Source organism: Gossypium hirsutum, chromosome A08, assembly GCF_007990345.1.
Source record: "Gossypium hirsutum isolate 1008001.06 chromosome A08, Gossypium_hirsutum_v2.1, whole genome shotgun sequence".
Lineage (NCBI taxonomy): Eukaryota > Viridiplantae > Streptophyta > Magnoliopsida > Malvales > Malvaceae > Gossypium > Gossypium hirsutum.
Genome location: NC_053431.1, coordinates 106,840,169 through 106,864,298, shown reverse-complemented (window position 1 = coordinate 106,864,298; position 24,130 = coordinate 106,840,169). Strand labels below are relative to the sequence as shown.

The 24,130-nt window shown below is 35.6% G+C and overlaps 2 protein-coding genes across 2 annotated transcripts; both read left to right on the top strand.

Annotated features, from left to right (window-relative positions):
* Positions 1 to 13,282: 13,282 nt before the first annotated feature.
* LOC107929686 (ATP synthase subunit delta', mitochondrial-like) lies at positions 13,283 to 15,956 on the top strand. Its single transcript, NM_001327306.2, has 2 exons — positions 13,283 to 13,697; positions 15,288 to 15,956. Exons 1-2 carry the CDS (start codon positions 13,437 to 13,439, stop codon positions 15,630 to 15,632), a joined length of 606 nt encoding a protein of 201 aa, NP_001314235.2. The 5' UTR covers positions 13,283 to 13,436; the 3' UTR covers positions 15,633 to 15,956.
* Positions 15,957 to 16,375: 419 nt separating this feature from the next.
* Positions 16,376 to 23,999, top strand: LOC107929662 (eukaryotic translation initiation factor 4G). The gene is made up of 12 exons (XM_041074354.1): positions 16,376 to 16,710; positions 16,888 to 17,116; positions 17,262 to 17,401; positions 17,499 to 17,648; positions 17,744 to 17,817; positions 17,906 to 17,962; positions 18,239 to 19,094; positions 19,192 to 19,286; positions 19,365 to 19,640; positions 19,733 to 22,806; positions 23,205 to 23,399; positions 23,494 to 23,999. Exons 2-12 carry the CDS (start codon positions 16,953 to 16,955, stop codon positions 23,822 to 23,824), a joined length of 5,412 nt encoding a protein of 1,803 aa, XP_040930288.1. The 5' UTR covers positions 16,376 to 16,710; positions 16,888 to 16,952; the 3' UTR covers positions 23,825 to 23,999.
* The last annotated feature ends 131 nt before the right edge of the window (positions 24,000 to 24,130 follow it).

Here is a 24,130-nt window from a genome sequence, read left to right as displayed (position 1 = left end):
AACCCTCTAATTCATTTTATACTATCTTGGGTGATTTTTCAAATTCACGTCACTGTGCTGCCTGAATTCTGTTTCTTTGCAAAATTTTATCCTTTCATGATTTCCATGCATAATTTATCACCTAATCTTTCATAACAACAAACACCTTCATCCTTAATCATTTTAATAACCATACATCATCAAATACTTACACATCACTCATTAGCAAAATCATCATTACAAACATACAAAATAACTAAATCCCTATACATGCCATAACTCAAACGTGTTTCGATATAAAATACCGAGCAGTTGTAGTTGATAGTGTGGACGATCTCCGACTTCTTTAGGATCCTTGAAGTAGCTTTGCAATACTATAAGAGAAAGAGAAATAAAAGAAGTAAGCATAAAGCTTAGTAAGTTTACTAGCAAATAAATAACAATATTTAACTTAAATAATTAAACTCAATGTCTATATCTCTAGTTTACTCTTTAGTTAATCTCATACTAGTTCTCTTACTTGTTTACTTAGAATACTTGTGTGCATAACTTACTCAATCCTTGCTGCATCGTTGAACATCAATTGATAGTATAATAAGTTCTTAAGTCTTACAACTTACCTGAGCTTGCCATTTATGCTTTAAACTGAACTTTCATGAACATGATTCGTTTACAAGCCCGTTGAGCTACATTGGAATAATAAGGATACTCGGGTCTCTTCTGATAATAACATGCCAAAGCCATGTCCCAGACATGGTCTTACATGGGATGTTCTCGTGATGGTGCCCATGCCATGTCCCAGACATGGTCTTATAGGGGACCTCTCATCTCGGTGCCAACGCCATGTCCCAGACATGGTCTTACATGGGACCTCTCGTCTCGGTGCCCATGCCATGTCCCAGACATGGTCTTACAGGGGACCTCTCATGATCTTAAGGATGCCAATGCCATGTCCCAGACATGGTCTTACATGGGATCTCTTTACCCAAATGTCATGACATTCGTATCCAGTACCATCCTTATGTATCAACGGGACTTTTAAATTTTAATTCTCTATCATTTCATGCTTGGATCATCATCAAATAAATTCATAAAATAAATTCATAATTGCTGGAAATTAACAGCATTAATAATAAATATTGAAATATTGCATTTATTTACCGTAAACTTACCTCGGTACCAATTATAGCCAAATTCACCAACTTAGTCTTCAACTTTATTCTTCCCTTTGTCTAACCTCGAGTTTCGTACTTCTTGATTATGGAGCTTGGAAGCTTGAAAACCCTAACTATGGCTTCCCCCCTTGCTGATTTCGTTCATATGAAGAAGATGATGATTTTTGCCATCTTTTTCCCTTTTAATTCATTTTAATTACTAGATTACCAAATTGCCCCTAACTTAAAAATTTTCTATTTCACTTATCTCATGTCCATTTTTGTCTACCAAGTTACCAATGATATAATTACCATATAAGGACCTCCAATTTAAAGTTTCATAACAATTGGACACCTCTAACATGTAGAACTCAACTTTTGCACTTTTACAATTTAGTCCTTTTGACTAAATTGAGTGCCCAAACGTCGAAATTTTCGAACGAAATTTTCAAAAAAATCATTTTGTGAAATTGTAGACCATAAAAATATAAGAAAAATAAAATTTTTCTCATCGGATTTGTGGTTCCGAAACCACTGTTCCGATAACCTCAAATTTGGGCCATTACAGTTCTTGCTTCATGTTTGTTTTGGAAGAGGATTAGGAGGAGGTTTGGCCATACTTGTATCTAGATCAAGGTATGTTTGAGGTTGTGCCATGAGATTCATGCATGTTTTTAGTTGCTAGCTTGAGTTCTAATTATCCCATGGTTCAAATCTTTGCTATGTCATGGGGATGATATTCGGCCTAGGTAGATTTTTTGTTAATGCCATTGCATGCTAAATATGAAGCTTGTTAATGATGCATGTGATGGTGGATTGATGATTCTTGAATCTTCTTTTTAGCATTTTTGAGTGAGCACATATGTGCATTGGTTGCGAGATGGAGAAGAATCGGCTAGCAAGTTGTGTGCTAAGGCCGAATATAATTTTTGTATATTAATGAGTAATGCATGTGTTAAATTGATGGAAAGGGAGAGGATGCTTTACTAGTGTATATATGTGTGTATTAGCCAAGTTTTGAACTTGAAACAAAAGGGTGTTTAGTCAATACAAGTGACCATACTTGTAGAATGTATTAAGTGTTGAAATCGGCCCCAACATAGACATGCATATTCGGCCATAGGAAGGAGATTGGTGTTGCATGTATTCGGTTAGAGGCAAGCATATTGATGCTTTTGTCTTGGCTTAGAAAATTCGGCCAAGGGGGAAAAATTAGCTAAAATGTTGAGTTTGATTCATGATTCCGTACATATGTGACTTTAATGTCTAATGTATAAATATGGGCTAAGTGCCTTGTGTTCCTCTTTTCGATGCTCAAATGATTAAATCAATTTATTTGTTTAATTAAGCTCAAGAGCAAAGGGGAACTAAATCCGATAAAAGGAAGGAAAAAGTGGTCGAATAGCTATCGGAATCGTTCGACAACACCCGAGGTAAGTTCTTGAGTAAAAGAGCTTAAATTATGATTTGATTAGATCATGTTTTAAGCAAATCAAAATCATGCTCTTTGTGTGTGGCTATTGAGCCGAAATTGCAAGAATGATAAGTGTCTTGTGTTTGAGTTTTGTTAACGAAAATGAAATACGAATGTGCCATGATTTACTGTTAAATGTGCATGGTTATTTGAATGATGTCCGGGCTAAGTCCCGAAGGCTTTGTGCTAAGTGACCATATCCGGACTAAGATCCGAAGGCATTTGTGCGAGATACTAATTCCGGGCTAAGCCCGAAGGCATTTGTGCGAGTTACTAAATCCGGGTTAAGTCCCGAAGGCAATTGTGCGAGTTACTATAACCGGGCTATGTCCCGAAGGCATTTGAACGAGTAGCTATATCCGGTTAAATTCCGAAGGTACGTGATTTGGGAATGAATGATCTTGCTGTAAAAAATTTCAGTAAATACTCTAGAAACATCCCAACATTGAGGTATGTTTTGTATGTGCTTGAATTTAGTTGAGCCCTTACAAATAAGTATTCGCTCAGTTGATAAACGAGCTACCGGCCTTTGGCTAAGTTGATCTTTTGTGTATATACATAAGGGTTGGTAATGTGAAGCAAGTATGATATCGAAAATTTGTGCATATGAAATTATCCGTTTAGCTATATGAATGCTATACTTTTGCTGTGCTGGAATTCCTTGCTCAAAACTTACTAAGCATAAATTGCTTACTCCGTTTCTTTGATCCTCTGTTTTATAGATTTTGGTTCTCCAGCTATCGGACTCGGGATTTTGAAGTCGAAGTCGCCCACACTATCAAAGCCCCCCCCTTTTGGTACAATTTTGGTTGAACTTCGAAATGGCATGTATAGGACTACCCGTTTGTTGTGGGTCATGGACCCTTTGGACTTGTATAATTTTGGATAGCCATGCGAAAATGGCTTATATATGTTGAGTATAATGTTATAATCATTTGGTATGGATATGGTTATTGAGAGGTGTGGATATGCTTGACAAGGATTGGCCATGGGAATGGTTAATCACTATCATAAATTGTGCTATTTATGCAAAAAGGGCTAGTTGAATCATGGAAACTATGAAATAGGTAAAGTCTACCTTAAAGGCAGATGCTGACAGCAGCAGTGATGTAGATTTGGAAAATCACTAAAAATAGTAGGAATGGAATTAATTAGTGAATAAATTATGTAAACGAACCTTGATGAATCTATTTTCATAAGAAAGTAACGAAACAATCATACGGACAGTATGTTAAGAGATATTCAGGTTCTTGTGAGACAGGGCCAGAACGGTTTCTGGATTTCCTGTTCCGACTTTGGAAATTCATTACAAATTAACCAGAGACAATTAGGAGTCAAGCCATATATGTATAGATTCCTCTCTGAGTCTAGTTTCTATAGAAACAAACGGCATCAGTATTGAAGCCCTGTACAGGGAGATATCCAAGTCGTAATGCGCAAAGGTCAGTGTAGTCGATCCCTGTAACATGGGAGAATTTGACTAATAAACTGTACTAATTGGCCCAACCAAAAATTCTAGAAAAAAATATGTAGATGGACATATGAGTCTAGTTTCAGGGAAAATTTATGGAACTGGATTCCGAGTTTCTGAACTCAATATATGATTTTTAAAGCGACTAGTACGCAGATTGGCAGTGTCTGGGAAATTTTTTTTTAAAGTCTGTTAACACCTCGTGTTCGACTCCGGTGACGGTCTCGGGTTCGGGGTGTTACACGTAGGAGACAAGATTAAGTAAGGAATTTTTAATACACTTTTTATTATATCAAAATACTTGAAAAACTAGAGCTAACAACTTTCCCATTAAATAATTTTCTCAACTTAGTTCTAATTCTGTTAAAATCATAACAACTTTATCGTAAAATAATCTATGAGAAAATATATTTAATTTTTCTACATTCAATGGATTTACAATTACCAAGTAATCTAATTATATTCTCGAACTTCAATTAATTAATTAATTAATAATTCAAAAAACCATAAATAAATTCTCAGATCATTTTCATGCTTAGTGAGAAAACTACATTCATTTATGAATGTTACCCAATTCTCTAACTTTGTTATTTTTATTCATTTATGTTCATTTGACTCAACATGTAATTCATTTATGGTTTCAGTGAGCTAGTAGAGGGATCAATTAGACATATGTGATTAGGGCTCAAATGATTTATAATTAAGTTTCAGCTTTTCACCTATTAATTATAAACTCATTTAGTCACAAAGTCAATCCACTATAGTATTGTGACTAAGCTCTCCCTAATGGCATACCATTATGAAAGCTATGTAATGACTTGGAAGTCGGTGGGGTCAGGAAAAGTGGTTTCAGAACTCTGATTTTGTGAACTAGAATCGCAAAAATTTAATAAAATTATTTACGAAGTTAATTTGTAGGCTAATTGATTCCTAAATAGGTAATCTAATTTGTGGTGCTTAAATTAAGTACGGGGACTAAATTGCATAAAAGGTAAAAGTACAATTTATAAAGGGATTATAACTTGAAATAAATAAAAAGGACAAAAGTGACAATTAACCATTTAAAGTTGTTAGTGTTGTTTAGGTGAGTCAATGTATGTTATAATATATGTTAATAATAATAAAATAAAATAATAAAAGATAAAAGAATTTAAATGTGTAAATGGTAGGAGTGGGTGAAAAGAAATAGATTGTTTCTTCATCCTCATACCATCGACATAGGAGTAGAAAAGTTTGGAGAAAAATGTTACTGTTTTCAAAGTTTAAAGTTTCAATTGGTATGCTTAATTTAATCTATTTCTTGTAATTTGTATGTTTTCAAAATACTGATTCTATAAACTAACTGACTTATGTATTATTTTTCAGTGTTGTTAAAGATTGAAGATGCTACCAGTTTTGTATAGTTAAAGTGTTAAGATCAGTTTGATAGATTCTTGGGTTAGAAATGAAAAAGAGTTAAATTATAAGATCAATCGTTGATTTTGTACAATAGAGACTAAACCGCAAAAATTTTGAAATATTGAGGAAAAAATGTAAAATAGGGAGTTAAACAAAACTTAGAGCAAAATTATTATACAGTTGAGGGTTAAGTTCGAAAGTTATGTTGGCCCTAGTTTCTAGGGGCTAGATTGAATAATATACAAAGGTTGTGTATTGTTAATGTGTTTTATTTGTTTAATCCATAACTAATGTCAACTTGGAGCCTTCAAGGAAAAAGGGAAATGACAAGATCGATGACGAATAACGTGGTGATTATGGTTGGTGTTTCTATAACTCGACTATTTCAGTTATTGTTCTTACATAAATATATCCATACACATATCACTTTGTTGGTAAGTTTGAGTAATGGTAAAATAAAATTGAAACATGAGTTGGAAATGAATGAACACTAATTTTTCGGTTTTTTCCGACCAGTACAGGGCGCATTTATTGTCAGTTATACCGACTAGTGCTGGGCAACTTATTTTTCGGTTCTACCGACCAGCGCAAGGTGCATTTGTTGTCGATTATACCAACCAGTGCTGGGTACACTTATTTATCTATTCTACCGACCAATGCAAGGCTTATTTATTGTCGGTTATACCAACCAATGTTGGGCACACTTATTTGGCGATTCTATCGACCAGCGCAAAACACATTTATTGTTGGTTATACCAACTAGTGCTGAGTACACTTTTTTTTTTGTTCTACCGACCAACACAAGGCGCATTTATTGCCAGTTATATCGACTAGTGTTGGGAACACTTATTTGTCAGTTTTACCGACCAATGCTAAGCACAATTCATTATTACAGATTTATTTGTCAGGCACCGGGTGCCAAATTTAGTGTGTTAATCAGAGTCGCGTAGACATCCAAGGTCGAATTACATTAATAAGGAAAATAAAGAGAGGGAATGGAAATAGGAATTAACATGAGTTTGATAAATGGCATTAAAGTGGGACGTGAATTTGTTGATTATTTAGCAATATGATTAAATTGTTGACTATGCCGTAATATGATTAAGTTTTCAAATCATAGGAATACTTCTAGATTGTTATCCAGTGTATGATTCCATTTTCTGTTGTGTATAGGTTAAGTACTCATTGATCAGATTGTCGGTTCAATATCCGGAGGTAATCCCGGACTCAAATTTTAGTGGTTTGTTCTTTTGGTCTTAACATGTACCTAGGTGGTTTCAGGTCTTTTGTTTTAGTTGTTCCTTTTGTAGATGATGTAAACATGCATATTTGATAAATGAATGTGGTCATTTTGTAATACTAAAATGTGTTGAGGTGCCACTTATGGCATATTGGTTAAACTCTTAGGATGGTGGATTTTCCATAATGATTTGGGTTTAAATTAATTGCTTTTGAATGTGTTAAAGTGGTTGCAAATGGTATTTTATAGGATAGGTGTTTTTAGGATGAATTCCATGATTTTATAAAGCATTTTTAGGTACACATAGTTTGACATATGGTCGTGTGCCACACACGGGCTGATGGCACGACCATGTGGCCTGTAATGTTTTTGGTGATTTTATTGCACACAGGGTCAGTAAGTTACACGATTTGCTCACACGGCTATGTGACTCTCTCATACAGTCGTGTGGCCAAACACACGTGCTGAATGATTTTCACACGGTCTAGGGACATGGTTGTGTGTCCCCTATTTCTAATATTGTTGTGTGTCCCCTGTTTCTAATATTTTTTTCTAACTTTTTGTTTTTGTCTCAAATTGATCCCCGATCATCCCAGAATTATTTTTAAGCTTTTGTATACTCAATCTTTAATTCAATTGGAGTAAGAAGGTTCATATGCATGCCCGTATAAAATTATTCACAATTTGATTATTCTTTTAAATGTTTAAATTGTTTGAAATTTTATGGTAATTGTTTATAGCACCCTATTTGTAATGGCCTAAATTCAAAGTTATCGGAACAGTGGTTTCGTAACCACAAATCCGATTTAAAGAGAAATTTATTTCAATATTTTTGCATGAAAATTGATATGATAGGAAAATCGTATGAAAATATTGATAGAAAATTTTTACCGATTTAGTGGTTAGTTAGAAAAAGAAATTATTGAAGAAATTGGGTAAAAACAAGGTATCGGGACCTCTATCTCGTAAAAATGAGTCAAAAATAATTTTATAAATATTTATGAAATGTTAGTAATGTGGTATTAAAATTTCGTTAGGAAATTTTAATGTTTGGGTAGTCAATTAAATGAAAAAGAATAAACTGTAATAGGTGTAAAAGTTGCTAGAATGATTAAATAGCTTGAGAGTCTAATGAGAAAGGATTTAAAAGGCAATTAGACCCAAAATTTATTATGGCTGGACGGCAAGGGCATGAAATCAGCAGGAAAATTGATAAATTAAGGGCAAAATTAAAATATTGCAAAATTAACTAAATAAAGCTAGGACTAAATAGGAAATATCTAGATTTCTCTTCATTTCTCTTCAATTCCAGCAGCTAAAAACACCATAGGAGGGTTCTCTAAGCTGGTATTTCATAATTTTTGCACCGAGTTAATCCTTGCCTTTTTCTTGTAATTTTTGTGTTTCTAAGACTTTTACAACTAGGTCCTACTATTGATTTCACGGATGAAATTGAAAGTCACCATGGTTGAGTACTGTAAGTTTATGATGAAATAGAATGAAATTAAAGCTTTAATTTGTTTATGAGATGATTTTATTAGGTAATTTCAATAGAAATTGATTTTTAGGACCTAATTGTGAAAATGCTTGGAATTAAAGTCTATTGCTAAAATTATGATTCCTAAAGGTTGTAAACTAGCTTAAGGTGATAGAATAAACTGTTAATTGAGAAAAATCAGCTCAATTGAGAGGCTAATTGAGTAGGGATGAAATTATCATTTATTAAAAGCTTAGGGGGAAAATGGTAATAAATAGCTTGCACAAAAACAGTTTTGACAGCAGCAGTAGACCAACTTTTAAAAATCACCATAAATTGTAGAAATCTAATTAGAAGATGAAAAAAATATGTAATTAAAGCCTATTGAGTCTAGTTTCTCATAGAATAAATAGTGTAAGCAATGGATTTGTAAATTTTGAGATATAATGAATTTTATGAGACAAGGTCAGAATGAATTTGGGTTCCCCTGTTCTGACTCTGAAAAATCATAAAAAATTGAATAAAAATAATTAGGGGCTTAAATTTATATTTATAAAATCCTGAATGAGTATATTTTTAATAGAAACAAACAAGAACATCATTTGAATCCTGTATGAAGAGATAATTAATTTTTAGTGAAGAAGGGTCAGAACTGTCAGACAGCAGAACAGGGGTGACTTTAAAGAATAAAATGTACTTATTGGCTAAATCAAAAATTCTGAAAATTTTATGGTAAGAATATATATGAGAGTAATTTCAAGAAAAATTAACGTATCTTAATTTTGAGTTCCGTAGCTCGTGTTATAAATAATTTAGTGACTATGACTCAAATAGACAGCTTTGAATAAACTATAAATAATAATAGTTGAATTATAGATAATGTTGCATAAGAACATTAAATGTATTAAATTGATAATTAAATTTATTTATTTAGATCCAAAAGATTCAAATACGAAGCTAGATCGAGGAAAGGAAAAAGTTCAGGATTAGTAGATTTTTGTACACGAACAAGTATCAAGGTAAGTTCGTGTAACTTGAATTATATTCTTAAATTGCTTGAGATTGTATGTTATTGATGTAAATATGATTTGAATGTTCATTGTATGAGAATTAATGAAACATTGATATATTTGATAAAATGGGAAGAAATCCCGGTTGAATGAAAGGAAAATTCGATGGATCTCTGAAAAGGAATTGAAGGTAAAAAAGATCTAGACCGGACGGGTGATCCTATCCTGATATAGCCCTCCCGAAGAATATGTGTAAAATGGATTTAGCCCAGACGGGTAATCCGAATTAGGGTCTGAATTTAGCCTGGACTGGTAATTCAGATCCAAGCTCATTAGAGTAATTGTCGTTGCAGGGGATTTAGCCTGGACTGGTAATCCCGACAATACTCTATGAGTTTATATTGCAAGGGATTTAGCCTGGACTGGTAATCCTGCCGCAAGGTTGAGGTTCGCGGGAGTGTGCTCTCTGAAATGGAAATGTGCATACATGAATATGAATTGACGGACCCGGAATTGTACACTAAAAGTGTACCTCTGAAAATCCATCGAAATTCCGATAAATTCAACGGGATAAATATGGAAAAATAACAAGGAAATGGAAATTATGATATTGATGAGCTCATCAATCATGGTATATATTATTGGTACATGGAAATTATTGTACTAACTTGAATGTTGAGTTTGTGCATATTAGGGTAATAATGCATTGAATGGATATATGAATGTTTATTGTATTGTATTGAAAATATTAGGTAAGTATAATTCTTGTTACATGAGCTAACTAAGCACGAAGTGCTTACCCCGTTTTCTTTTTCCCTGTTTTGTAGTGTTAAGAGCTCGGAGGTCGGATTTGGTCGGAGACACATCACACTATCAACCTCAAGATTTCGGTATATAAAGAAACTTTATTTTGGAAATCAATGGCATGTATAAGCTAATAAATTAAATGTTAACGTGAAATGAATATAAAGTTAGCCATTAGTATGGTTAACAAACCTGGTTTTGGGTATGTGATGACGTTATTTTATAAATATGCATGAATTTATCTTGAAAATATGTTGAATTGGATTGGTTGATGTGGATTATTTTTGGTTTAAAATTTCACGGAAGGTTAGATATCTATAAAGGGGTTATATTGAGTTAAAAAAAATTTAATTCGTAAACTCCGGTAATACTTCATACCCTATTCCGGCAATGAATATGGGTAGGGGTATTACACTATTAATCAAGTTCGACGATCAAACTGGGTCAAGAGTGTTACAAGCTACTCGATCAATACTCATCTTATCACCTTGTCATAAGTTTATTACTTCCATAGGATATCTTTAATCTCTTTGAGATAAATTCATTCTCTCAACATGACCCTATTTTATCTCATGGTAGTCATTACATCTTCCTTCATGAAAAGTCATCTGCTATCAAATAGTAATTAAGTCATTAATCACAAAGACAAACGACCCGTTACCACGTTTACTTTTCATCTATAATGTAATGCCAATGAGAGTATATCATTTACCCATGTTTTGAGCTATGAATTTCACTACTGTGAATGATGCTACATAATGTAGAAGTCGAATACCTAACGTACCAGCTTTCAGTTCCTTATCTATTCAAACTCAGGCTTTTACTTATATCAAAGTATACGAATCATACATACATAGTCCATCATCCACTTAGGATTAAAGTATGCGACACTATGAATGTCACAAGTGAATCCATAAACAGATTCAAGATCTATTCTGTTTAGGTCCAGTCAGTCACATCTATGTCTCTATCTTCTAGAAGTCATCCGCTTTAATGCCCAAGACAAAGCATATCCTCAATTGGACTTGATAGACGACATATTAGTCTTTCAATTGGTTTGCCCATTTCCTATTAAACTAAGGACATATTTAGGTTCGCTTACTAATATAAGTTGTATTTCCATATTACGATCCGACTATGTAATACTGCTTAATATTAGTTAAACATTGGACAACCAATAAGCTAAATTTGCTTCTATTTTACTTTACATGCAAAAACCACACAAGAAAAATATACAAAGGGTATTAATGTAATTCATGAATAATTTTATTAACCAATCTATTAGAAAAACTTACAAGTGTATATAGATGAAAATACTACACTTAAGACATCATATCCAACATGCATGACTTTGGCATGTTAAAGGTTGCAAAGTGAACTAGTTGGGATAGATAAATTGATGAATGATTTGAAAATGCGTTGTTTGAATGTTAAGCATGAAATATAGCTTAGTGTATGCTTTTTTTAATTCATGTTAAGGTCATTTAAGTGCTTGGTTCTCAATTTGCATAAGTATGATATGTTTGAATTGGAAAATGAAATAATTTGGTATGGCTAGTTTGATAGAGGGTTTGATTATGTCTTAATAATGAATACTTATTTTGTACTATATTGAATGTTTTATTTGAAATGTTCATAAGCTTGAAATGGTATAGATTGATATGGAATGATGATGTTTTAATTGTGGAAAGATGTATAAAAGTATATATGTGTTTGACTGAAAGCATGAAAAATGTACCAATGTGTTTATTGCTAAAACAAGGGCAACGTCGCGACCATAATTCCCCGACATCACGACATAGATCAACAGTGAATGGCGTCATGACGTCGATATGCCTAAAGTCACGACGTAACTCATTGATTGATGATGCCGCGACGTGGAAACCATGATGTCGCGACATTGACTTGAAAAATTGAAAACTTTATAATTTGGTCCTAATTCGATCTCATGTTAGCAAAAGACCTTTCGTAAGCTTGTATTGAACCTAGAAATGATTATGTAGCATAGTATGATTGCATAATATACTTATTTGCATGTGTAAATGGTTGTATAGTGTATAATTGACTATAGTTGCTCCGGTAACGAACTTAGTATCCCGTAGCTCAAACTCGACAATCGAGTCAGACAAGGGGTGTTACATATAGACCTGTTCATGGGCCAAACTACCTATATAGGCCTAAAGGCTTGTTTGAAATTTGGGAGGGTTTGGGTAAAAATATTAGGCCTGTTTAAAATGTGTTCAAGCCCGAGCCCGACCTATTTTCAAGTTTATAATACTTTATGTTATGTTATTTTTATATATTATATAATTTAAGACACATTACAAAAATAAAACTATACTAATTATATAATACTATTCTAATCTAAACATTAAAATAATGTTATGATGACTATATAAAAAATTTCAATAAATAAAAATATATATAAAATTATTAAATATTAAATTAAAATAATATAAATATATTTTTAAAAATTTAAAAACAATATAGGCGAGCATAAAATGGGCTTGAGTAAGCTTTTTGCAAAAATGGGCGAGCTTGAGCAAAATTTTAGGCTCGTGTTTCAAGTCAGACTGGGTTTGGATAAGTATAAAATATATTAATATTATGCTTAGACCAACCCGAACCAGGCTCAACCCGATCCATGAGCACCTCTAGTTACATATTATATAAATAATGCATTAAAAATAGAGTTAATTTCACCATATATCCCCAAATTATTGATGTTATATCATTAAAGTTATTCTATTACAAAATTGTTAATTTAACATTAAAATAAGATGTCAGATCTTATGTGGCATAGCTTAAAATAATTTTTTTAAAGAAAATTTAATATTGTAAAAATGGATGTTGTAAAGAAATTTAGTTTTAAGGTTTTTGGCAATTTTATAAAAGTTTTATCGTCCACCTTCCCTTTTTCAGTTTTACTTTTTTTTAGTTTTAACTTTTAAAAGCTTAAAATTTTTATTTTACGATTAAATTAAGAATTTTAATAATAGAAAGACCTAATTAATATAATATCAATTGTTTGAGGATGTAATTAAAAATTTTTACAATTTGAGAATTCTTGGTAGTAAATGATTGGTGCAATTAACCCTTAAAATATGTTAAGTTTTGAAATTACTAAAAATTAAATAAAATAGTATATTTAACAATTTTATAAGTATAAACGAATTTAAAAATAATATTTTAAACATCAAATTTATACAATTAAATATAAAATTACTATAATATATGTTAACCCGGAACCCCGACCTGAGTAATCTTTTTTAACAGCTTTAAGTTTTCTTAGATTCCCAAATTTCGCTTCACAAATACAGAGTACCAAAACAGAAAAAGAGTTAAGCCAGAGACTGAACGGCCCCTCTTCTCACACCCTGTCTCCGACCTTGCGATAGCCGAGCGATCACCACCAACCCCCCTCCCAGAATGTTGCGTCGAGCATCGATGCTATTGGCCTGTCGATCCATTTTGGCAGCAAGGGCTCGACCCTTCTCCACTGATCTGCCAGCGGCACCCTCTGCGGATGCCACATTCACGGAGGCGTGGACTAAAGTGATCCCCAACATGGACCCTCCTAAAACTCCTCTCTCTTTCATGCAACCTCGTCCTCCCACTCCTTCCTCCATTCCTTCCAAGCTTACTGTCAATTTCGTCCTTCCTTATGCTTCTGAGTTGGCCACCAAAGAGGTAACATTTGGGTTTTTTTTTTCTTTTTTAATTTTATTTGGGATATTTCCGATTTTTCTTCAACTCTGTTTTCTTGGATTAGGATTGTGGAAATAAATATTTTCATGCTATTCTCCGGTACAAGGCAAAATGTCAAACCTTTATTTTTTTATTTTTGCTGAAATTATGTTAGTTGTTTTTTCGATAGAATGCAATGCCAATTACTTTTATTTTGTCTTCTCTGTAATGGTGATGATCTGAATGGGTCTCTAATTGTATGGCGTTACTGTTAATTTCAAACATTTGCCCTATACAACTCCTATTGGTGAATTTATCCAATAATGATACCATTCAATGCAATCTTTAAATCGGGTTACAGATTCTGAAACAAAATTAAATTCCCTGAAAGACAAGACAACCGATTGTGGCATTGCACTGCAATTTAGAGTGTATTCGTATTACCTTTGCTGATTTTCGTATTCAGAAACTGATTATAGGATATCTTTTAGACTTTTAGCTGCAACTCCTTTATCCCAAAAGAAATGTTTGTTTTCTATTTGTTGTCTATTTCTTGTCAATCCCAATTCGGCTACTCCTTTTAGATGAAAAAGTTAATGGCCATATCAGGCTTATTTGATTGTGAGTTCGTTGGGAATGCACTTAAAATGCAGTAACACAGATAACTAATGTCCTTAAAATCCTTGAGTAGACAAATAGAGAGTGAGGGTCGTATTTTTATTAGTATTTGCACTTGCACGCCTTGCCATCATGATATTTCTAAGCATTCACTTGGATACCTGGAGCATTTGTGTCGGAAAGCTGGATTTGCTTATATAAAACCTATCTGTTCATATTTTAGTTCCACAGTATTCCTTATTATGCTATATATATTTTTATTTAATTTTCAAAAGCATTTGCCTTGCTCTGGATTTTGGACATCGAATGGAACCTCATAATTTTGCATAAAGATAATTAATTTCAGCTCATGGGCATAGATTGGCAATGAGGGAAAATATGTAATTCTAAAGGATTGCATCTAACTACCAAAACTACTATCTATCTATCACTAATATTTTTTCCTTGAAGAAAGGTGATAATACTGATACTTGATCAAGTTTGCTAATCCTGCTATGATTTGATTCCAGTATTCGAACATTCCATTCTGTCTTTATTTCTTTTGATAGGTTCCAACACCAAAGGCCACTAAGAAATCTCCTATTATTCTCAAAATGTAATTCTGGCCATATCTATGCCTTCGTTTTAAACGGGTCACTCAAGTAACTAAGTTAACTGTTAAAGGTTTTTTTTTGCATAAATACCACTTTTTATTTATAAGGGGAAGGGGGTAAGAGATTAATTCAGAGATCAAACTTGAGACTAATGTCAACTGAAGACTTGATATCAAGTCCTTTGTCACTCCACTAGTGTTTATTTATGTGCTACTCTTTGTGTTTTGGTATGGGTTTGCCTTTGAAAATTGAAATAAAAATGCAACTTTTCATGGTGCCTTTGCCAAGCAGGAAAAAGGTAGTGTATGAAGGAAAAGAATAGATAATATAGTCTTTTATGAATTAGCTGGGATTCTGGGTATCTTAAATTCTCTGTTTCCAGGTTGACATGGTTATAGTACCAGCCACAACTGGGCAGATGGGTGTTCTTCCAGGACATGTAGCAACAATTGCAGAACTGAAACCTGGAGTGTTATCAGTGCACGAAGGAAGTGAAATGACAAAGTATTTCGTCAGTAGCGGCTTTGTTTTTATCCATGCCAACTCTTTTGCAGATATAATAGCTGTTGAGGCTGTGCCACTTGATCGACTTGATGTTAACCTTGTTCAGAAAGGGCTTGCAGAGTTCACCTCGAAGCTGAGCTCTGCCACAACCGACTTGGAGAAAGCTGAAGCCCAAATTGGAATTGATGTGCACAGCGCACTCAACTCCGCCCTCACAGGCTAGTGTTGTTTCCCATTCTCCGATTTTCTTTTCCTTAAACCTGCCCTACCGATCCTTAAGATTCATATGATGGATGCAGATATTGTTCTGAACATGTTCTTTCCTTCTATTTCTATGTTCAAACGTGTAACCGATATGAATAATCTTCAAGGGCTTTCACCTGGTTTGCAGTGGAGGAAACTTTTAAGAAGCTACAAATTTATGGATGTTATACATAATGCAAATCATGTAGTTGTTCTTATTGCAGTTCAAATATTGGCATCGCAGATGTTTTGCTGTTTCATAATGCTAATTGAAATTACAAGCTTGGTTGCATTTGTTGACAAATTAATTTGAAGCCGTTAATTGAGAGAAGAAAGAATATTTACTTGGTGTACTAAGATAATAAATTGGAATTGAAATTGGATTCTGATATTATTTACAAATTTAAATCAATATAAATACCATATTTAAATTCGACTTTGTGAATGTGAAAGCTAAACCCAAATGCAAAAGTTGATGTCGTTTTCACTTGGATTTTTGCACTAAAAAATCTAACTCTTGGAGTGCTAAACGGATAATAATTATCCCCCAAAAAGATCATCGGCTTTCCATTTTCCACAACCATCCACGGCGGCGAGTGGAAAGAGACTTAAAATATAAATTTAAGGAAAACAAACCAGGGTAAAAGATGATATAAGTGAGGTAAAAGGCAGTATAAAAAAAAGGGTTAAAATTTAAATTTAAAAATTAAAAAAAGAAACAGAAAGAAAAGATCGGAGATTACTCTCACTTAACCACGACTCGTTCGATGTTACGATCTCCTAAAAAATCTAACTTTTCACCACCTTGCTTTCCGGTTTGTTACTTAATTTACTCTCTCCTACTAATGACTCAGTCTTCTTTTTTATTTTTTTTATTTTCACCCTTCTGTTGTTTTTACTTTCTTTCCTTCCTTCAGAAAAAATAAAGAAACAAAAGGTTTAAACTTTTATTTTTGCTGCTTCTGATTCTGATTCTGCACGTATATCAAAATGTCTACCCAATTAAAAAACCCTATCTTTATTGCTCTCTGCATACTCTTTTGAGTTAAAAAAAAAAGGTACACTCTTCCATTGATCGAAACCCAATTCTCCATTTCTCATTGTCGTATTGTTAGAATGTTATGAGTGTTATATGTATATGTATATGAATATATTCATATACATATATGTATATATATATATTTCTCTATTGTAATGTTGTTCATTTCCATTTTTGTTTATCGGTTTGGATGCAGATATAAAAAGAAGGATTGAAAAAAAAAAGGGAGGGAAATAGGAGGTGGAATCAAGGGTGGGATATATGTCCTTCAATCAATCAAGGTCCGATAAAAGCGAGCAACAGTACCGAAAATCCGGGCGATCCGCAAGCTTTAATCAGCAGCGGTCATCCTCAGGCGCTTACGGTAAGGGTGCTGGCGGCGTGCCTGCCCCTTCACCGTCTCTTTCTTCATCTTCCAGTCGAAGGTAAAATGCTTTATTGGTTTGCTTTGTTGGTTTTTTATTGCAGTTTGTTTAGGGTTTGTACAGGATTAGGGTTTTGGTTGATCAATGATTCTTTTGTTGTTGTTGTTGTTGTTGTTGTTGTTGTTGCGTGGTGATGATACAATAGTTTTAAGAAGTCTAACAATGCACAAGGAGGGCAATCTAGAGGAACTTCACCTGCTGTGAATTCTAGTAACGCGAATTCTGGTAATGCTCCTTCTGGCCATAATGTACAAAATGGTGCGCACGTACAGTCCCAGTTACAGGGTACGATTGAAAGCTTTTAAGCTTGTTAGAGTTTATAGATTATAATTGAAGAAAATAGGATTATATTGATATTATTTTCATTCATTTTCATTTATAGGAGCATCTGATGCAGCGATTGCAAGTGGTACTGCCAAACCGACTGAATCGGCCACCACTCAGAGAAGCACCCGAGCTGTTCCAAAGGCTCCAACTTCTCAACCTGCCACCATGAGTTCTGATAGTAATAACCCCACGACTCCGATTAAGGGTATGTTTTTATATTGCCTAGTGTTCTAAGCTTACTGGATATAAGTTATTGCAATTATATGAAAAGTTATTGTAATATATTGTATGATGGATCAGCTTCAGGAGATGCATCAAAAGCGTTTTCTCTACAGTTTGGGTCCATAAGTCCTGGTTTCATGAATGGAATGCAGGTATCTTACTATACTCATGTTGGTCTTCCATTTCCCCCATTCAAAACCTTGTTTCTAACAGCAGATGTTATGTCCCCATCTGCATCAGATTCCAGCTAGAACTAGCTCAGCACCCCCAAATTTGGATGAGCAGAAACGTGATCAGGTTTTTCTCTTATCATAAATTGTAAATTGTCTATTGATGTATTTTGTTGTGTATTTCAATTTTCAAGAACCATGAAATTTGCCACCGTATAAAGCTAAAGATCATTTTTGCTGATCACCATGGTTATGTTTTATAATATTAACTTACTTATCACCTTGCTATACAAATATGACATGTTTGGGCTCATGTTGATCGCTGATCTCATGTTCTTTTGAACTGATATGGTTTTGGTATTTTAGGAATTCACTTAAACTTGAATGGTATTTTAACTTGCAGGCATGCCATGATTCTTCTTTTAGATCTGTACTGGATATGCCAATTCCTGCTCCTAAACAGCAGCAACCAATAAATGATTCAGTTGCAACTGTTCCATCTAAATCCGGGGAGGCTCATCCAGCGTCCAAGGTCAAAAAAGATGCACAAGCCTCTGTGGCATCCCCCACTAACCAGCCACAGAAGCCATCCCTTCTTAGTTTGCCCTTGAACCCTATGCAGATGCCATTTAATCACCAGCCACAGGTTTCCATGCAATTTGGGGGACCGAGTCCGATTCAGTCTCCTACTTCAATTCAAATGCCAATGCATATACCTATGGGAAATGCACCTCAGGTGCAGCCGCCAGTTTTTGTTCCAGGTCTTCAGGCTCATCCATTATCACCTCAGGGAAGGATGCATCAGGGTCAGGGCTTGAGTTTCTCACCACCCATAGGTGGGCAGCTTCCTCCCCATTTGGGCAACTTGGGAATGGGTATCGCCCCTCAGTATCCTCAACAGCAGGGAGGGAAGTTTGGTCTTCCTCGTAAAACTACCCCTGTTAAGATTACTCATCCTGACACTCATGAAGAATTAAGGCTTGATAAACGAACAGATACATATCCAGAAGGTGGGCCATCAGGTCCAAGGTCTCATCCTAATGTGCCTTCTCAATCCCAGCCAATTCCGTCATTTGCACCTTCTCATTCAATCAACTATTATTCCAATTCCATGTTTTATCCGCCACCGAGTTCTCTTCCATTCTCTAGTAGCCAGATATCACCTAATGCCCAAGGGCTGAGATTTAACTATCCTGTTAGCCAGGGTCATCAGAACATTTCTTTTATGAACTCAGCAGCAGCCCATGGTTCAGTACCAGGTAATAAATCTGTGAAATATTGCACATGGTACTTCAGAATCACCAAATATGGAGCCTGCAAATGATGCACATCCTGTTTTGTCCTCTGCTCCCTCAGGTTCGGTACAGGTTACGGTTAAGCCAGCCTCTGTTTCTCTTGGAGAAAAGGTTGCAGATTCCTCGTTGTCAAGCAGCTTACCTGCTGTTGAAAAGGTTAGGTCCCTCAAACCTTTAATTCCGGCTAGCGAGATTAGCTTATCTCAGGCTCAAAGGGAATTGGATGCTTGTCAGGGGAGCACTGTACAGCAGCCAAAACCTGGAACTGAATCTTTAACATCCAAGTCGTTATCAGCTGCAGCTAAACATTCCGGGGTGGTTCCAGCAACTAACTTGGATGAAAGCCTGCCATCTAACTCTGTATCCTCTGCCCCTGCTGCCACATCTGAGGAGTCTATGCATGTCATTGCCAGTAATGAAGGTAGGAAGGAGAGTTTGGTTAAGTCCATCTCTATAAAAGATCATCAGAAGAAAATGTGCAAGAAAGGACTTATTCAGCCAACAAATCAGGTGTTTTTCTTGTTTTTCTTACAGTTCTTTTTTAACCACATGTATGTTTTGTTTGCATGTATTTATCTGCTCTTTCACACATTGATGGACAGTCTACGTCAGCAACCGATGTGGCTTCCCACACTGCAGAGCATGGTATTTCCTCCGGCAGTGCAGTTTCTGAAACTATTGAGGCTAAAACAGCTCTAACATCATCATCAGCTGTTAGGGATGATTCAACTCCTTCCGTGGAGCTGAAGACAGAAAGCAAGAGAGAAGGCTTAACCTGTGTTTCATCTGATGTTTCTGGTACTGGAAGTAATGTTGATAGCTTGAAACTGGTTCAGGATGAGCAACTGAAACCTGAAACTAGTGGAATTAAGGTTGAAGAAGGAAAAACTTTACTTGAAGAGCACTTAACAGATAATGCTACTCTTGAGATTCCTTCTCAACCATCTCCCCTGAACTCTAAGGAGCTTAAGTCTAATAAGGGATCTGCCTTGAAGGCAATAGCTACCAGCAATGTTCCAACCTCAGGAACTTCACAGAAGGTTCTGAATGAAGATGTAGGGGGTAACTTAGAAAATGAGAGATTCACTGATAGTAGGGATGTCTCTTCCTCTAGAACTGCTGAAACTACAGATGTTAAAGGTTCTCACGTTGATAATACCATTGCTTCTGCTGCTGGTAGCAATGAAATCACTGTTACTAAATCTTTTGCATCAGACCAGCAGTTTGATCCTGTCCTAGCTGTTGATCTCTCAGAACCAACTTTAAAATACGAAAGGGAAGGTGTTCAGGTGCCTAGTTCAAACAAAACTGTGCCAGAGGTCGGTAGGACAAAAAGTAATACAATTAGAGGGAAGAAAAAAAGAAAAGAAATACTTCAGAAAGCAGATGCTGCTGGGACAACTTCTGATCTCTATATGGCATATAAAGGCCCTGAGGAGAAGAAAGAGACAGTAGCAAGTGCGGAAAGCAATTCCGTCGGTCTTAATTTGAAGCAGACATCTCGTGAGACCCCTCATGCAGATGCCATAGAAAGTGAGAAAATTGCACACAAAAAAGCTGAACCAGATGATTGGGAAGATGCTGCTGATATCTCTACAACAAAATTAGGAACTTCAGATAATGGTGAAAAGGCTCATGGAAGGCTTGGAAATCATGAGAAAGATGGAAGTGGAAATATAGCAAAGAAGTATTCCAGAGATTTCCTGCTTAAGTTTGCAGAAAAGTGTACTGATCTTCCAAATGGATTTGAGATTGCTTCTGATATTGTAGAGGCCTTGATGGTTACCAATACCAATTCCAATGCTTCTCACTTTGTTGAGCGTGATTCATACGGTAGTTCGGGAAGAATAATGGATAGACAATTCAGTGGATCTCGACAAGATTGCCGTGCTGGTGGAATGGCTGATGATGACAGATGGATTAGACAATCTGGTTCTTTTGGCCCTGGAAGGGATTTGCGCCTTGATCTTGGTTATGGTGCTGCTGCAGGTTTTCGGCCTGGTCAAGGAGGAAACTTTGGTGTTCTTCGGCACCCACGTGGGCAAGCACCTCTGACATATGTTGGAGGGATCCTTGCTGGCCCAATGCAACCTATGGGTCCACAAGGAGGTATGGCACGCAATAATCCTGATTCAGACAGATGGCAGCGAGCTTCTAACTATCAGCAAAAGGGGTTGATTCCTTCTCCACAAACTCCTTTGCAGATGATGCACAAAGCTGAAAGGAAGTATGAAGTGGGTATAATAACTGATGAGGAAGAATCCAAGCAAAGACAATTGAAAGCCATTTTGAACAAACTAACTCCACAAAACTTTGAGAAGCTCTTTGAGCAGGTAAAAGCAGTAAACGTTGACAACGCAGTTACACTCACTGGTGTTATCTCACAGATCTTTGACAAAGCTTTGATGGAGCCTACTTTCTGTGAAATGTATGCGAACTTCTGTTATCATCTGGCAGGAGAGTTACCTGATTTTCGTGAAGACAATGAAAAGATAACTTTCAAGAGATTGCTACTGAATAAGTGCCAAGAGGAATTTGAGAGAGGAGAGAGAGAGCAAGAAGAAGCAAATAAAGTTGAGGAAGAGGGTGAGGCTAAGCAGTCTGAAGAGGAAAGAGAGGAGAAGAGAATAAAGGCACGGAGACGAATGTTAGGTAACATTAGACTTATTGGGGAGTTGTACAAGAAGAAAATGTTAACTGAGAGAATAATGCATGAATGCATCAAGAAACTACTTGGTGAGTATGAGAATCCTGATGAGGAAGACGTTGAGGCATTGTGCAAATTAATGAGTACGATTGGAGACATGATTGACCATCCAAAAGCAAAGGTGCATATGGATGCTTATTTTGAAAGGATGGCAAAGTTGTCAAACAATATGAAACTGTCTTCTAGGGTTAGATTCATGTTGAAGGATGCCATTGACCTGAGAAAGAATAAATGGCAACAGAGGAGGAAAGTTGAAGGACCTAAAAAGATTGAGGAAGTGCATCGAGATGCTGCTCAAGAGCGCCAAGCACAAACCAGTAGGCTTGCTCGTGGTCCTGGCATCAATGCTGGTACAAGAAGAGCACCCATGGATTTTGCTCCACGAGGGTCTATGTTATCTTCCCTTGGCTCTCAGATGGGTGGTTTTAGAGGGCCAACCGCCCAAGTTCGTGGATTTGGTGCTCAGGATGTTCGCATGGATGACAGGCAGTCTTTTGAGGCTAGGACTTTGTCAGTTCCCTTGCCTCAAAGACCAATGGGTGATGATTCTATTACTTTGGGCCCCCAGGGAGGTCTTGCTAGAGGGATGTCTTTTAGAGGACCACCAGGGGTATCCAGTGCTCCCTTAGCTGATGTTCCTCCAGCTTCAGGAGATTCAAGAAGAGTAGCCACTGGTTTGAATGGTTTTAATGCTCCCTCCGAGCGAGCTACTTATGGTTCTAGGGAGGATCTGATTCCAAGATATGGGACAGATAGATCTGCAGTGCCTGCTACTTATGACCACTTGAGCTCCCAGGAACGTGGCCTGAATTCTGGTAATAGGGGTCCCGATAACAGCTTTGATAGATCTTCTGCAGCTTCTGCTGCAGGCCAAAGATCCAGTTTCACTCAAAATGTTCCTCCAGAAAAGGGCTGGTCTGAGGAGCGTCTGAATGATATGTCTATGGCAGCAATTAAAGAATTTTACAGGTATCCTCTTGGCTCAAGTGTGATTTAGTGTTTCTCTTGTACTAACCTCAGTGTTTCCCTCCAATATATGCAAGTACAAGCATAAACATATACTGTATACATGCACTCTACTTTTAGCAGAAAAATTGAAATGTAAAACTGCTTTGGAAAGGATTGTTTTAGTTATTCCTTAGATGATGTTGATATTCAAGGTTTTGTCATTCACAGTATGGTTAAGATATATTGCAATACAATTTTGATATTTATAATGTGCTTGATTTGAGGCAAGTAGTGCAAATCTTAATGGTAGTTATTGACATGTTTATACTGCTGTCCTTGATTTATTTACAGAATTAGATGTTATTACCTGGTTATGCCTATCAAAGTACTTAGGATTTTTCTCTTTTAATTCTTAACAGTGCTAGAGATGAGAAAGAAGTTGCTTTGTGCATCAAAGACTTGAATTCTCCGAGCTTCCATCCCTCAATGATTGCTCTTTTTGTAATGGATTCTTTCGAGAGAAAAGATGTTGAACGTGATCTGTTGGCCAAGCTACTTGTGAATCTGACAAAGTCTCATGATGGTGTGCTGAGCCAAGTTCAACTCGTTAAAGGGTATGAGAATCAATCATCTAATAACAACATTTTTACTTGCTGATTGATAATAAATAACCCTTTTAAGTTTATGCGTTTTTGTTTCTTCATTCAGGTTTGAATCTGTTCTCAGCACATTGGAGGACGCTGTAAATGATGCTCCAAAAGCTGCAGAATTTCTTGGTCAAATCTTTGCCAAACTGATAATGGAAAATGTGATATCCCTGAAGGAAATCGGGCATTTAATACATGAGGGTGGGGAGGAGCTAGGGCGTCTTCTGGAAATTGGACTTGCCGGGGACGTTCTTGGAAGCACACTGGGAGCAATTAAAGCAGAGAAAGGAGAAAGTGTGTTTAATGAAATTCGAGCAAGCTCCGATTTGCGATTGGAGGACTTTCGGCCACCAGATCCTAAAAAATCAAGGTTATTAGAAACTTTTCTTTAGAGGATAAATAATAATTTTTGTATTTTTGCTTAGAGAAGAAATTCAAAGTCTAGTGCTTTAGGGTTTTGCTTATGGGTTCTGGATTTCTTCTACTAGGCTACTTTTTGGTATTATTATTGTTATTTCTTGGAAATATTCAATGCAATTATGAAACATCAAATTTTTAGCTTCCAAACTTGGATCTTCTTGATTTTCTTTTACTCCGCCATTGTCAAATGGTTGGATTTTTAAGATGCATTCAACAAGGCAACAGCTTAAAATTATCATTTTAAAGAGCCCAAAGAAGAGATTTATTGATACTTCGAA